Raw genomic sequence first — 17,041 nt, 5'->3', positions numbered from 1 at the left:
ATTGACACCAAACTTAAAATATGAAACTAGACTCAACTAAAAGACTCTAAACCACCAAAAATAAAACAGTCCTAATCTAAGCAACAAGATAAGCCGTCAGTTGTCCAAACTCGAACAATCCCCGGCAACGGCGCCAAAAACTTGGTGCACGAAATTGCAATCACACTTTTGCAACTCCGCACAACTAACCAGCAAGTGTACTGAGTCGTCCAAGTAATACCTTGCGTGAGCAAGGGTCGATCCCACAGAGATTGTCGGTTTGAAGCAAGCTATGGTTATCTTGTAAATCTTAGTCAGGATATCAGAAATTATCAGGATTGATTGTAAAAAGCAAAAGAACATGAAATGGTTACTTGTATTGCAGTAATGGAGAATGGGTTGAGGTTTGGAGATGCTCCATCTTCTGAATCTCTGCTTTCCTACTGTCTTCTTCATCAAACACGCAAGGCTCCTTCCATGGCAAGCTGTATGTAGGGTTTCACCATTGTCAGTGGCTACCTCCCATCCTCTCAGTGAAAATACGTCCCTGATGCTCTGTCACAGCATAGGCTAATCATCTGTCGGTTCTCAATCAGGCCGGAATAGAATCCAGTGATTCTTTTGCGTCTGTCACTAACGCCCCGCCCTCAGGAGTTTGAAGCACGTCACAGTCATCCAGTCATTGAATCCTACTCAGAATACCACAGACAAGGTTTAGACCTTCCGGATTCTCTTGAATACCGCCATCAGTTCTAGCTTATACCACGAAGATTCCGATTGAAGAACCCAAGAGATAACTACTCAATCTAAGATAGAACAGAGGTGGTTGTCAGGCACATGTTCATGGTTGAGAATGATGATGATTGTCACGGATCATCACATTCATCCGGATTAAGAACAAGTGTTATCTTAGAATCGAAGCAAGCATGATTGAATAAGAAACAGTAGTAATTGCATTAATCCATCAAGACACAGCAGAGCTCCTCACCCCCAACCATGGGGTTTAGAGACTCATACTGTGGAAAGAAACGTGTAAGAAATGTTATGAGGTCATAAGGTACGGATACAATGTCAAAAGATCCTATTAATAGTAAACTAGTGTCCTAAGGTTTACAGAAATGAGTAAATAACAGAAAAATCCACTTCCGGGCCCACTTGGTGTGTGCTTGGGCTGAGCAATGAAGGAATTTCGTGTAGAGACATTTTCTGGAGTTAAATGCCAGCTTTCATGCCAGTTTGGGCGTTTAACTCCAAATTTTATGCCAGTTCCGGCGTTTAACGCTGGAATTTCTGTAGGTGACTTTGAGCGCCGGTTTGGGCCATCAAATCTTGGGCAAAGTATGGACTATTATATATTGCTGGAAAGCCCAGGATGTCTACTTTCCAATGCCGTTGAGAGCGCGCCAATTGGGCTTCTGTAGCTCCAGAAAATCCACTTCGAGTGCAGGGAGGTCAGAATCCAACAGCATCTGCAGTCCTTTTCAGTCTCTGGATCAGATTTTTGCTCAGAACCTTCAATTTCAGCCAGAAAATACCTGAAATCACAGAAAAACACACAAACTCATAGTAAAGTCCAGAAAAGTGAATTTTAATTAAAAACTAATAAAAATATAATAAAAACTAACTAAAAGATACTAAAAACATACTAAAAACAATGCCAAAAAGCGTATAAATTATCCGCTCATCAAGCATGCAAAAGTGGAAGGAACACAAGAAGTTGAAGTTTTGAGAAGCTGGCCGCGACGGGCACGCGTGGACGACGCGTATGCGTGACTGGTGCAGGAGACGAACGACGCGCGCGCGTGGATGACACGTACGCGTGACCAGGATTTCCTTCAGCGACGCGTACGCGTGATGAGCGTCACGTGCTGCAATTTACAGAAAACATTGGGGACGATTTCTGGGTTGCTTTGGACCCAGTTTCAAGCCCGAAAATACTGATTAGAGGCTGCAGAGTGGAGCTGGAAGGGGAATGAATCATTCATACTTTCATACACACAATTTTAGGTTTAGATGTAGGTTTTCTAGAGAGAGAGGCTCTCTCCTCTCTCTAAGTTTAGGATTTCTTCTTTTAATTTATCCTTAGGTTCAGATTCAATCTTCTTTTAATTCAGTTTTCTCTTACTTTTATTTATTCTAGCACTTTAGTTATTTACTTTTTTCATTGATTCCTTTATTTTGCTAATTTAGTTTATGAGTTCATGTGTTACTCTCAATTTTCATTAATGCAATTTATGTTTCACGTTTCTTATTGTTCAATTGCTTTGTTATTGTTATTTCTTTGCTTTGGTTAGTTTTAGATTTTGCTATGTCTCGTTAGTTTTCTATGTTTTTATGTTATGCCTTCCAAGTGTTTGATAAAATGCTTGGTTGGATTTTAAATTAGATTTTTATGTTCTTAACTTGGATTGATCAATTAGAGACTCTTGAGTTATCAAAATTCTCTTGTTGATTGGTGATTGAAAATTGTTAGTTGGCTTAGACTTCACTAAATCTAGTCTTGATTAGGGCTTGTGAACTTAAGTTGATTTCTCTCACTTGACTTTCCTTCATTGTTAGGGGGTTAACTAAGTGAAAGCAAAAGGCAATTACCATCACAATTGATGATGATAATGAGGATAGGAATTTCAATTCTCAATCCTTATTAGGACTTTTCTTAGTTGTTATTTTATTTTCTTGTTATTTACATTACTTGTCTCTTATCACAAAACCCAAAAATATACTTTATCATAACCAATAATAAACACTTCCCTGCAATTCCTTGAGAGACGACGCGAGGTTTAAATACTTCGGTTAATTTTATTGGGTTTGTACATGTGACAAACAAATTAAACATTGATTGAGGTTTAATTGTCGGTTTAGAACTATACTTGCAACGCGATTATTTTTGTGAAATTCTTTACGGACGATTTTTCCCCATCACGCCTCTAACTTCACCTGTTGTAAAGCCTTCCCGTAGTGGCCAAAACGGCAATGAAGTTGTTTGACAACTTACCCCCTAGGTCGGTAACTTGTTTCAACGACCTGGCAAGAAAGTTTTTTACCAGATTTTCCATTCAAAAAGATAAAGTAAAGCATGTCCTGAGCTTGCTGGGAGTCAAGCAAGAGGTCGGAGAAACACTCCGAGACTACATGAAAAGGTTCAATAAGGCATGTTTGGAAATCTAGAATTTACCTAGTGAAGTGGCAATAATGGGATTGATTAATGGTCTTAAAGAAGGACCATTCTCTCAATCCATATCTAAGCGACATCCGGCTTCCTTGTTCGAAGTACAAGAGCGGGTAGAAAAGCACATCAACATAAAGAAGAACTCCTGATTACGAGAGCCACTCTCGAGACCTAGCCTGCCTTTGTAACACCCTTGCTACCAGAATGTCACGCTTTCGCCTACGCCACTTTGATAGCTTGGATATTACGACGACTTTAAACATATTTAATATTAAGATAGGAGCCTGTAAAACTTAAAACCGTATAATCTTTCCAAAAGAGACTTTTCAGTTGAAAACACAAATACATACATACAGACCAGATACAATATTTACAAATCATATATATACATAATATTAATTTACAAGCATTGCATATCATAATTCCTATCCCTCTTACAAAATTTGTAAAGATGAAGGTGAAGGAAATATAATATTTAAAATAATACAAAATGTCGTGTAAATAGAAAACGAAATAAACTCTTCATGACTTCTTCGTCCATATCCTGAAAAGGAAAAACCTGTAGGGGAGTGAGAACATCGTCCTCACTAGTTCTCACTATAGGGTTAGAGAATTTATTTAATAAGATACGTAAAATAAAACTATGTTCAAGGTACAGTGATCGTTGCTCGTCTTATGTATCCTTTCAAAAGCCAAAGGTTTACATTCAAAAATCCAAAATCCTTTTTAAAAGAGAAATCAGTTAATTCTTCAAAATCCAAAGCCTTTTCCTATCTTATAAAATCTTAAAAGTTTTCCTAGACATTATGAATGACCAACCTGTTTCAAGCATAGGTTCATTAAGTCTATGTTGAGCCAGTTTGATTTTTCGTACTTTACTAAACCACAACACAAACCAATCACGACCTTTGACCCATCACATAATCTCAATTATCAACATCCAATTCACCACAATCCAATCAATTTCAGTCACAAACACAAGTAATGAAGTTCAAACACAATCAAAGCTGTTACGTCAAGTATAGCAATTAGCAGTTAAACATAATTATTCACACAGGCAAACCAATTACAATATACACACCCAAACAATGTCACATAGATGCATATGATGAATGCCTACCCTATTGGCTGTGATATCACATTGTCGATTCAACTGCCAACCCGACACATCCCCATAGGAATGTTGCCTTTTGATCACGAATATAAATAGGATCCCCAGGGATATTGTGCCCGGCACACGGTCCAAGGAATATAGTGTCTGATACACTCTTGTGATTTTGAAAGGATGTGAGCGAGATTCTCTACCACAGATCTCACATCTCAACATAAGCGGAACTAACCCCTACCCTTATGCCTACAACTCAGCGTAAGCGGGAGAACTTAGCCCTTACATCTACATTTTAGCGTAAGGTCCTTACGCCTACATCTCAGCGTAAGTGGGACGAAACCCAGCCATTATGCCTACATCTCACAAATATCCATAATAAGTCATACTCACATCATAATTAAAATTGTTCTTGACCCATTTACTTTCAATAACAAATGTATTCAGTTCACATCTTGTCAATAATCACTTTTCTTTAAAATATCAATTTCCTTTCAAACCAAAACCGCTTTTGGTAACATTCTCCGAGGACTCCAAACAACTTCCAAAATCATATCAAACGGTAATTCTCTTTGAAAAGACTTAAAATTCTCCATTTTTAAGTCATTCGTTCAACTACTTTTAAATCGAAGTTACCAATTAACTATCTCGACAAAGTCTCAAAACTTTAAGGGGAAATCCGCCAATTCTCAATTACTTAAATTCATTCAAATCAAAACCAACTTCAGGTTCACTTTTAAAACCAATTCTCTGACTTCTTCCAAAACATCACAAACGGAATTATTCAATCAAAGTCCAATTTTTTTTTAAATCCACTAAAACTCCTCCGAAGGTGATTCTTTAATCAAATTCAAAATATAAACCCTTTTGACATTTAAATCAACCAAAATCATAAGTCTTTTCTAGATAACTTACACTTAAAATATAATACTTTTCTTAAGAAATAAAGCTCAATCATAATTCTCTTTTCAATAATTCAATTCAAAATATAATTCATTATTTTCTTAAATAATGCAATATTTTATTAAATAATGCAAGTAAAATAATATAATTCTTAAATTCATAATTTTCTAAATAACATTTCACACAAAGTCTCATATTTTAAAGAAATTTTGATAGCACCTCCCGTAAAACTTAGACCTTTTCACCCTTTTCGAGTCCCAACCAAATCATTCCGCAACTATTTTCAACGAGTTCAAAACCAAATCAGTTTAAAATCAAGCTGATTTCAAAAATTCATATCATTTTCATATCTCAAGAAAATCGATTCAAAATTAAATCATTTTTAACGAATCAAAGTCATTTCCAAAACATTAAAGAAACAATTCAGCAACCATCCATTTAACAAAACCAAACAATAATCCAATCAAACAAACAATCATATTCATCCAAAACAGACAGACATTATATAAGACTTATACAATCACTAAAAAGTGTATTTCTCACATCAATATCCATTTATAACAATTCCAATTTATAAAATTGAGTTTTTAGAAAAATCCCTACCTCGAAAAGTTGAACTCATAAACCAAATGCGTCAAAGAAACCTTTTTTTCTTGGCCCGACATCAGTGACAGCTACAACCACAGCTCCACTCACCTTCACAACAGCAGAAACAACCTTAATTGCAACATGCAACTTCGGTTACTAAATCCTATGACATTAATATCGCGAAAACCCTAATGACACGTAACAGAACACTAACGCAATGTTTCCAACAATAGAGATATTTACTGTAATAAGAAAACGAAATAGCAACGGTCTTTGAATCGATTTGGCGGTAGCCCCGATAGTCACCTTAAGCAACAGCGGTGACCAGAACTCCGGTGATGGCGACTGTAAAAAAAACATGCAGTGATGATAACGTTTTCAGAATCTCAAAAGAAGGTAAACCAAACTCAAAACCCTTACCGGTAGTGGTCGTTGGCGATGACAGCAGCGTTTCCCGGCGCCAAGAGCTTGTCGGCGCTTCTCCAGTAGCAGCGACAGAGCTCGTGACGACGGTGACCCTCGACGGTGACGGCAACGAGGCTTGCAGCTCTACATAGTGGTGACAAAGGCAATTTCTCCCTCTTCCACACGCGTCACTCCGTCAATCTCTCTCTTCGACTTCACCCATGGACGACGGCAACACTGGCTTCATGGCAAAGACAACGGCGACGCCAAGGACCCCGCGAAGATGACAACGGACGCGAGGGTAGTGGCTTTTTCTCTTCCCTCTCGCGTGCTCTCTTTTCTCCATTCCGCGTCAGTACAGCGCCATCGACAATGGGGGCAAGCAGCTTGGCGATAACGACGACACGACAGTGGCGGCGAGGCGTGGTGCAGCGACGACGTGGCTATGGCAGCGGCGGTCTCCCTCCTTCACCCGCACTTCCTCTCTTTCTCGGATCTCCGTCTTCTCCCTTCCCCTTTCTTTTTTCCCGTTTCTCTCCTCTCCCTTTCTGTGTTGTGTGCGTGTTTGTGTTTTGGGAAGGGGGTGGTAGCTAGGTTTCAATTGAGTGAGGGAGAATGTGTTTGAGTGTAATTATGGTTAGGGTTAGGGTTTTAACTTAGGAATTTTAGGTTTAATTAGAGTAGGGTAATTTTAATAAAATTGGGGCATAGGATATTAATTTGAGATCTAATTAAATCTTTAAAATTACTTTAAAATATTAGTTGTTGTATTAAAATACTAATTAATTCTCAATCAATTACTCTAATTGAAAATATATGGTAATATAATTAATTTTCTTTATTCCTAAAACTTAAAGTATTACATTATAAAAATATAAATTATTTAAATCAAATCATATAAAATTCTTATTATTTGACAATTACTAATTTTATAATTTAAATATGAAAAATAATTCAATAATTGTAAAATTAGATAAAATTCTAATTTAAATAGTCAAATCTCATCATTTTTTTTAATTTCTAAGACTTTAAGTTGTAAATAGGAAAATACTCAATAATTATAGAGTTTGAATAAAATCTTAATTTATTTCAAATTCAATTAATCAAAACTGCCTCTAATTATCTTTAATAAAATAATTTTTGAAATTAGAATTGTAAATAAATAAATAATTTGAAATTAGTTCATAATAAGACTTTTCAAAATTTTGGGTTTTACAGCCTTACCCACCTCAAGAAAAGGAAAACGAAGCTAAAAAGAAGGAAGAGTACAATTCGAAAAACCCTCGCAGATACCATAACTACACCCCCCTTCAAGTCTCCCTGGTAAATGTTTACAGAGAAATATGCCATACCGAAAAACTTTCACCTCCTCGAAAAATCAAATACAAAAGGGTGAAAGTCGGACAGAGTACTGCAAGTATCACAAACTCTATGGACATTCTACCAATGACTGTTACACTTAAAGAATGTCATAGAATAATTGGCCAGAAAAGGTCGACTAGACAGGTACTTAGCGAATAGGTAGGGGGAGCCGGAAAAGAGAAGAGAGATGAATAAAGGGAACGACAGGAATGTCCACCTCAAACTCCCGAGAGACACATACATATGATTAATGGAAAATTCGCTGGAGGAAGAATATCAAAATCACCACAGAAAAGGCATTTAAAGGAGGTGTACTAAGTCAGGGAAGATATCAAAAATTCTGACTTTCCCACCATCTCGTTCATCAAAGAAGACGTCCAAGGGGTAACACCCGACCATGATGATCCCGTTGTTATAACCGTGATCCTCACCAATGCCAACCTTCATAGGACCCTCATAGACTAGGAAAGCTCGGTCGATATACTATTTAAGCCCGATTTCGACAAGCTCGGATTAGAGAAAAATGATCTAAAGGCCTACCCAGATAACCTATTTAGACTGGGGGATGTGCCGATCCTACCTCTCGAGTACATCTCCCTCTACACTACCTTTGGCAGGGGCACAAGATCGAAGATGTTAATCATTAACTATATTGTGATTGATGTAGCCTCGGCATACAACGCCCTAATAGGTCAGACCACCTTGAACCGACGTGCAGCTGTTGTTTCCCCACCCCATCTCTGTATGAAGTTTTTCACGGCAAAAAGAATCGCCACCATCAAGGGAGATCAGAAGCTAGCACGTAGGTGCTACAATGAAAGTCTCAATCTAAAAGAAAGTCTTAGGGGAAAAGAGGTCAATACCATCGAACTTGGTGGAGTCCGAACTCGAGAAGAACTATGACCCAGCCTGAAGGCAAATTAGAAGAAGTGCAAATTAGAGATAACTCAGAGAAAACAACAAAAGTAGGAGCTAACTTAGAGGAAGGACTCAAGAAACAGTTCATCAATCTACTAAGAAGAAACTCTGATCTCTTTGCCTGGAAAACCTCCGACATACCTGGCATACATCCCGACTTAATGTCTCATAAACTCACAGTATATCCGAACTCCCGACCTATCCAACAAAAGCGTCAGAAGCTTGGACCAGAAAAGACACAGGTCGTGGAAGAACAAGTATAAGCCTTGCAGGAAGCAGGATTCATAAGGGAGGTAAAGTATCCATTGTGGCTAGCTAACGTCATTTTGGTGAAAAAACAAACGAAAAGTGGAGAATATGTGTCGATTACGCAAACCTCAATAAGGCTTGTTCCAAGGACCCATATTCTCTCCCTAGCATTGACGCTCTGGTCGACTCAACCTCAGGCTATCCGTATTTGTCCTTCATGGACGCTTACTCGGGTTATAACCAAATCCCAATGTACAAACCGAATCAAGAAAAGACCTCGTTCATAACTCCAAAAGCTAACTATTGCTATATAGTAATGCCTTTTGGGTTGAAAAATGTTGGAGCTACATGCCAGAGATTCATGAATAAAGTATTCTCTTCCCACCTAGGAAAGCTTATGGAGGTATATGTAGACGATATGCTCGTCAAAACCAAGAAAAACTCGACATTACTATCTGACCTCTCCGAAGTGTTCTCTACAATAAAAAAGCATGAGATGAGATTAAATCTCTCAAAATGCATCTTTGCAGTAGAGGCAGAAAAATTTTTAGGCTTCATGCTAACTCAAAAAGGCATAGAAGCAAACCCGTACAAATGTCAAGCCATAATCAACATGAAAAGTCCAATTTGTCTCAAAAAGGTTCAACAATTAAATGAAAGGTTGACATCTCCAACCCCAACCCACTACGTCATTTACCACACCGTCACGGGCCTCGTCTCCCTAACATGATCTTTCCCCATCTTATGCTACTCCCTCCACATCCACATCCACATCCACCTCTACCACCCTCTTTGATTTCCCTTCTTATTCTTCTTTTTCCTTCTCATTTTACCTTCACATAAAGGCATTCATATTTCAGAAGAAACACAAATCCAAAACTCTCTATCTCACCACATGACTCTTTTGGAACCTCTCCAAGGCCAAGTCCCCTTTTTCCTTCTCCCCCAATCCCACCCTTCCTTTTACCTTGCTCTCATTCTCTACAACAGCATTGTCCTCATCCTCGGTGACTCCCCAAGGACGCTTCCTCCAATTCCAAGGATCTCCAACCTAACAACCCCACTTCCTCAAGAAGGAACATGTCTTTGCCAACATTGTTTACTCCACCACTGCCATTTTTGACAGCAAGAACCACTATATTCAAATTGATTGCAGCTCCTCAAGGGAGGATCCTACCTCCTCCAAGCTCTCTTTCTTCATCAAGAATGGCAAGGTGCTGTAGATAAAGTAGATGAAGTAAAAGTTCAAAGGCAATGAGAAAGTTGAAATCGACAGCATTCCAGTTCATATATCAAGGGACGTGTACAACTGTCTCTTTGACAAGGACAATGGTGGTGGGCTCGCCATTTTCATGTTCAGGTTCAAGCTCGTTTTGACATGCTTTGCAATAGAGAAATGGCCACTACGATGGTTTTATAATGGTTGGGGAATAGGTTGACATGCTTTGAATGGAGAAATGGCCACTATGATGGTTTTATAATGGTTGGGGAATAGGTTGAAGGATTCAGACGAGTTGAGAAAATAAAAAAAAAAACTTGAAGATGATAAAAAGAGTAATATGAAAATTTTGAAAATTTTTCATCAAAACCAACTTTAAATTAACAATTGGATATTTTTGTCAAACAAAACAAAACTCGTATGTTATTATTAAAATCTTAAATCCATTATAATTTATTCCATGGTTAGAAATTGTGATTTGTTGAAGATTGATAAGCTATGTTCTAACCAATGTTCTGAAAACTGGACCGGACCGGCCGGTCAAACCGGTTAAACTGGGAATCGACAGAGAAAACGGTCCAATCCAGCATGCAAAACCGTAAAATAAAAAACCGTTCAAGAACCGCTGAACCGGCCGGTTACTGGCAGATCGGACCGGACCAGAACCCGGCCGGTTTACAGAAAACGACCTCGTTTCCTTCTTTGAAAGAGAAAAACTTGCACGTGTTATCTCCCGTTCCCCCTTCTCCAACTTCTTCCTTCAGCAAACCCTAGCCTCCACCAAAGAAAGCAAACCTAGTCTCCACCAATAGTTGTCGCCGACTGTCGGAGTGAGAGACTGCTGCCTTCGTCCATCGCACTCAAGAACTTCCGTCTTCGTGCTCTTGGGCCTCTCGCCAGATCCTCCACGTCGGGTGCTCGCATCTCGCCGTTCTCCTCTGTGCTCGGCCGCTCGCGCCTCCCTCCGCCAGTGAGTGCTCGAGCTGTGCGTGTTGGTTGCTGCTCGATTCTGCCTCCCAGTCTCACTCGAGTCTCGTCTCAGTCACTGGCATCTCGTGGTTCGTCTGTCTCGTCGCCGGCGGCAGAAGCAACTCGTGGGGTTGTCTCTTGCTTCTTTGCCTTCCATGGGGTGGTCGCCGACTCGCCGTCGACTGTTGGTGAGTCCCTGCACCATCGCTTCCCTGTTCTCTCTTTTCAGATTTTCCTTCTCCCTGTATTCTTGCATGTTGCTGAATCGCTAATCAAATTTGCCTTGTTGCTCATCTAAATGTTGCTGTAAATCGGAACTTTACTTGGATTTGTTAAATTTGTTGCTGTAACTTGAATTTGTTACTTCCCAGTCACAGAATCAGAACAGAATACTCAGTCAGTGCTTGGTTGATTGGTTTTGCTCACTGATTGTATTTGATGATAAATTTTAAATTGATAACTTTTAAATTTTAAATTTGCACTGCGTGTTACGGATTCACTTTTGCTTCAGTACTTTTTGTTGTTGTTAATCATTGTGATGAGCTTTATTAAAATTGGGTTGAAAACTGTTGAATCTTTTTTCATTTTTAATTGTTCTTAACTTCTGTAATTATTTAGTTGGATAACTGATGTAATTATTGAGTTCAAGAGATTGAGTTTTTGATTTGCAAGGTGATTTTTGGTTGATTTTTTATTTAATTTGATAATGGTGTTTATGATTGGGGTTATCTGATTTTCATTCTTTTTGAATTTGAAAATTCCTCCTACTTCAAACTGCTTATGCTATTTCTGGTGTGTAACTTGTATACTTCTGCATGATTCTCTTTTGATTCCATAAAAGGTTGATGAAAAAAACTGATTTTGTTATCTGGGGTAATCTTATTCTGTTTCTGTCTATGTTTTCTTGCTAATGGAACATTCTAGTCTAGTTATTTAGTGATCAGAATGTTATTCCTTCTTAGCTTCATGGAATGAAAAAGAAACTACATTGCATTCTCAGAGAAATCAAAAACCATTAATTTATATATTATTCATTTTAGTTTTATGATTCTATCAATTTGATTATGTACTTATTCTTCTTATTCAGTATAGGAAAGAAATTTAGATATGTACTTATTCTTCTACATTGGCATGTTCATCTTCACTTTGCAATAACAAAAAACTTCTCATTTGATGATCTATTAACTACCTCATTTTCTCGTACCATTCCTTTTGTTATGACTTTAGCTGAAGAAATTGAAGGGGCTGGATGAGGAGACATTGATGTCTTAAAAGACATCACCACCATCAACATATCATTGTTACTTGAAGGTTTCTTTTAGCACAATAGTTGAAATCACAATCATAATTACATAATATATTTAAATAATTATCCAAAAAATAAAAACTCACAAGAACATCTTAAGGTTTTGATGATTGATAACTCTTTATGTTGACATTTAATATTTGATATTTCTTTATACTACTTAACTTGAGTTTGTATATTAATAAGATTATATAAATTTGATTGATGACATTTAATGTAGTCTTTTAAATTTGAAAACTATTTTAATATTTATATTATACTATAATTATATTTTAGGATGTTTATTTATAATTTATTTATTATTTTATTTTAAAATGGTTTTTTTAGTTAAACCACTGATTAGACTGGTTAAACCAATAAACCAGTAACTAGAACGGTTTGATGACCAGTCCGATTTTCCAAACCTTGGTTCTAACTTCTAACTTCTATAGATTTTTTTTTGACATAACTTCTATAGATAAATTATTTGTTTTTTTTTTGTTCGCTTTTGCTTTTGTATATGGGATCCCTTATCCTCCAATTTGTATTATCCTTCTCCTCATATTAATAAAATTATACTTTTATCAATAATAATCCAATTTATATTATCCTTCTCTTCATATTAATAAAATTATACTTTTATCAATAAGAAGAAGAATGATAAAAATAAAAGTTACCATACTCACCAAAGACCAAACCCATGATAAAGCCATAATCTCCTGGAGATCGGGCAGTCCGTTAGGCAATGCAAAGTAAAGATAACGTTAGCCATAATCTCCTGATTCTTGACAGCTAAGATTGATCTAGATTCCCCAAAACTTGAACGATCTGGGCATCCAATGTATAGACGTCTAGTAAAAACTAATGAAACCTCTTGCGCACTGTCACTCAAATGTTAATCCACTGATTAAAACTAGAAAATGTAAGAAACTTTACTCAAACTAAATAAAGCAATTTGAAGTGGTTCAGATGCGTTAACAACCTAGAGAGGTTCAAATAAAACCTATAAGATGAAGTTGACACTTGAGTTGTTCTTGCATATGTTTTTTGAGCCAATCACCATTAATTTCTAAATGGTTCTGCACAGAGAAACAACATAAACTAGAAAGAGATAAAACAAACTGCAAACATTGAAACAACAAAAAGTCAGATTTTATTCTGGGCTTTCATGTTTTCAGGAATTATGAAATAAGTTTCAAAAACAATGGAAACTTATTTCCTTATTTAGTTTTCAGATTGCATATTTCTTTCATAAATTCTTGTTATAAAAAACAGAGCCTCAACGATTCTTACGTTCACAGAGCCTTGAGGTGGGTAACTAAGTTGTTCAATTTGGTCGCATCAGCAACTTACATGGATTTAACATTGACCACAGTCCACATATGAGTCATTTTCAAAACCTTCATAAACTAAAACAACTCACATATATAGCTACATCAAGTAGTTCAAATTAGGATTTCAATGCAAACACTTTTTCTTTTTCTTTTCGACGTCTACCTTAATTAGTAATGCAACACGCCAACCTTGGAGGAAGACTTCAACTTCTTCTTGGAGTGCTTCTTCTGCTTATCAACAGCATCATAATCGGTCCTCTCCTTCCACTTGCTCTTGCATAGCTTGATTGGCCTGTTCCCAACGTACTTCCCGTTCATCTCCTTCAGAGCCACAGCGAGGTCCGAAGGGTCCGCAAAGCTCACGAATCCGTACCCTTTGGTCTTCCCTGATCGCTTGTCCCTCACAACTCTCGCCATGTTAAACGAAGGGAATCTTGTGAACGCCTTCGACAAAACGTCGTCGTTCACCTCGTTCCCTAGATCGCCGCAGAACAAGCGATGGTCGTTCTCCGGCCACTCGGCCAGCGAGGGATCCTCCCACGTCTGCCCAGCGGCACGGCGGGGAACTGCCTTCCGCTTCGCGTCGGTCTTGTGGTCGACGTCGCTGCTGGCTATGGCGGCCTTCACGCTCTCGAGAGCCTCCGGGGTGATGGTCTGGGCGTCGCGCTGGAAGAGTTGCTGAGCGTCGCGCTGGAATTGGTGGTGGTGTGACGGTGGAGGAGGATAGCTGTATGCGGCAGCAGCGGGGGCAGCGGCGACGGTGGGAGGAGGGGGACGAGGGGGTGGGGCGTAAGGCGGTTGTTGAAGGTGGAAGGGAGTGGGGAAGTAAGAGGGATCGGAGGAGTAGGTGAATTGAGACGAGGAGGAGGAAGATGAGGAAGGGTTTGCCATGGAATTCGATCGATCTGGATATTCGGGGATCGAAATTAGGGTTTGACAAATTGGGATTTCGGGGATTGCGTGATGGGAAGTTGAAGTGGAGAAGAGGTTTGGGAAGGCGGCGGGTTCGATTTTGTTCGATTTTCCTTCTTCTCTAACTATGAGGGACTCGGGACTCCTATGGGCTGTGGCCTATCGGGTTCTTCAGCTTCAAACCGCTATCCGCTGGTGATTTTGTGTATTTTATTTTTCAATGTAATTAATCTTACACAATTTAACTATGAACAGTAGATCAGACAAAAAAAAAAAAAGCTTTGGAAAGTAGAGTTTCATTTTAAAGATTTTTTTACACGCTTATATTCACATACTTAGATGAGTTTTTAAGTATTGGATTTAAAAATTATTTTTGCTTATATGAAAATACAAAATTGGATAATGTTCGGTTGCTTGGGTATTTGGTGGATCGATAAGGTGAATGACGGAGCAAGGGAATGAGAGGATCTGGACCTGAGCGTGAGTTGCTGGAGCGGCGCGTTCTGCCTGTTTGTTGACGTGACGGCGGATGGAACCACTTGCAAGGACACTCCGATGCTAAAGTTAGAGTCCGTTAGTAGTAGATTGGTGTCAATGGGTATCAAGTTGACCACTAGGGTTCTCAAATCACCAAATCAATTAGACCCAATGACTCAAGTTTACCCAATTTCCTTGGCCTATGCCAAGAATAAAGAAAACTTTTCCATAATCAAAGGAAACATTTCATCAAACACATGGTATGCATTAACAAAAGACATATTCAAATTGCAAATCAATTGAAGATTATAAGTACCCACTAACAATTATCAATGAAAAACAACTCAAATAACATTATCAATCATAGAAAACATCAATGCACTAATGGAAATTCAAGACCCATAAAGTTCATAAAATGAGAAGAAAAAGGGAAATAACAAGAAAACATAAATTCAACACGAGATCTAAACAAAATTATACTAGAGAGCTCAAATTAAGTAATTCAAACTAAAATTAACAAGATCCAATTCATAATTTCAACAAGGGAAGATCAAATCAAACTAGATCTAGAGAGGAATAAGAGTTTCTCTCTCTAGAAGAACAAGAACCAAAAACTAGCTAAAATTGTGTGTAAAGTGTGTATGATTGATCCCCCCTTTCTTCTCTTAATTCCTGGGTCATTTCCATGCAGAATCAGGTTGGAATTGGGCCTGGAGCTCCTTAGAAATTGCCAGCCACAAGTTCATTAATGAGGTCACATGCTGAGCATCACGCGTGCGCGTCGGTCACGCGTGCGCATCACTTGAGGTTCTTGTGATCCACGCGTACGCATCAGTCACGCGTACGTGTCGGTGGAATTTTTGCTCAGCCACGCAAATGCGTCAACTTATGCGCGCCAATCCTGGTAACATGCTCCACGCGTACGCGTTGCCCACGCGTGCGCATCGCGGCCAATTCTCCAAAACTCCATTCTTCATGTTTCTTCCATTTATGCTTACTTCCTTTCCATCTTTTAAGCCATCCTTGCCCTATAGATCCTGAATCCACTTAACATACACATCATGGTATCAAATGATAATAGAAGAGGATTAAAATATACATTTTTAGGGTCCAAGAAACATGTTTTCAATCATGAAGCAAAATTAGGGAGGAAACACAAAACCATGCAATTTATATGAATAAGTGTGAAAGAATGTTGATAAAACCCCCCAAATTCTGCACAAGATAAACCCTAAAATTGGGGTTTATCATCCGTACGAATAGGCGGTCAAGTAGGGTTAGAAGGGTGACGTACCTTTGGGGAGGTGTAGTTCCCTCCCATTTATACTCCATGCTCGGGTGGGCCCCTTGTGATCAGGCTCACCTTCCTGGAAGCTTCCACTAGCTGTCCAGGTTTCTTGTGGAATGTGAGGTGACGCGCGGGTCACCTCTTGGTTTGGGTCGGTGGACCCGTCGAGTCGGTGACTCGTGACCGAACCCAGATCATTAGTGGGATGGGGCGGAACAGTGCCCCCAACGTGTCAACCGTGAAGCCCGAGACTCGTGGTTGGCACATTCGAAATACTTGCGCCTTCCTTGATCTGGTCCTCTTGGGTCTGGGAGTTCATCGAGGGGGTTCGTGGTTCCAATGCGTGAGTTGCCCCCATTTGTTGCTTAGGGCGTCACTTTGTTTTCCGTGCGAAGCATTTAATGCTTCTTTATGACAGATTTGAAAGCCAAGGAAAAAGTCTATTTTACCCCTAACTTTTTGCGCTTCCCTCTGACAGTTATTATTTTGCACCTTCTTTTTCACCTTGCAACTCCTTTGCTCCTCATTCTCCCACATCTTCTTCACCTCATTCTTTTTCATTCCTGATTCTGTCACTCACGTGCTACGAATCCTACTGGTAAATCTCATCTGCCTCATCTTTTCATTATGGGTGGTTGCTGTTTTGTCTTTGTTACTGTCATTACTACACATGTCACACGTTGTTTCTAGTCGTTCTTGCCTGGGTTGGACTCGTTATTGTTAGCTAGTTCTTTAGGAGCGTTACGATTAGGTATTTGATTCTTGAATTTAGGCCTCGGATTAACTGTGGATTAGTGTAGAATAATGATGTAGCATAACATAGTTTTAGTTTTCGTTTCCTCCGATTTTTTGACCTCCCGAGTTTTAACTTAAGTGGTG

The 17,041-nt window shown here is 38.8% G+C and overlaps 1 protein-coding gene across 3 annotated transcripts; it reads right to left on the bottom strand.

Annotated features, from left to right (window-relative positions):
* Positions 1-909: 909 nt before the first annotated feature.
* Positions 910-14,603, bottom strand: LOC130966932 (uncharacterized). 3 transcript variants are annotated; one of them, XM_057891755.1, is made up of 2 exons: positions 12,838-14,603; positions 910-1,514 (listed from the first exon to the last, which is right to left on the bottom strand). In XM_057891755.1, exon 1 carries the CDS (start codon positions 14,374-14,376, stop codon positions 13,654-13,656), a length of 723 nt encoding a protein of 240 aa, XP_057747738.1. In that variant the 5' UTR covers positions 14,377-14,603; the 3' UTR covers positions 910-1,514; positions 12,838-13,653. The 3 variants fall into 3 exon arrangements, with proteins under 3 accessions (XP_057747738.1, XP_057747749.1, XP_057747744.1); XM_057891766.1 differs by lacking the exon at positions 910-1,514 and having other exon boundaries at positions 12,813-13,054; positions 13,134-14,603; XM_057891761.1 differs by lacking the exon at positions 910-1,514 and having other exon boundaries at positions 12,813-13,032; positions 13,134-14,603.
* Positions 14,604-17,041: the final 2,438 nt, after the last annotated feature.

Source organism: Arachis stenosperma, chromosome 1, assembly GCF_014773155.1.
Source record: "Arachis stenosperma cultivar V10309 chromosome 1, arast.V10309.gnm1.PFL2, whole genome shotgun sequence".
NCBI classification, from domain to species: domain Eukaryota; kingdom Viridiplantae; phylum Streptophyta; class Magnoliopsida; order Fabales; family Fabaceae; genus Arachis; species Arachis stenosperma.
The sequence above is the reverse complement of the archived record's forward strand: the minus strand, read 5'-3'. Positions and strand labels throughout refer to the sequence as shown.

Coding starts and splice junctions, on each gene's coding strand:
- LOC130966932 (XM_057891755.1), bottom strand. CDS start 14,376: ATGGCAAACCCTTCCTCATCTTCCTCCTCCTCGTCTCAATTCACCTAC.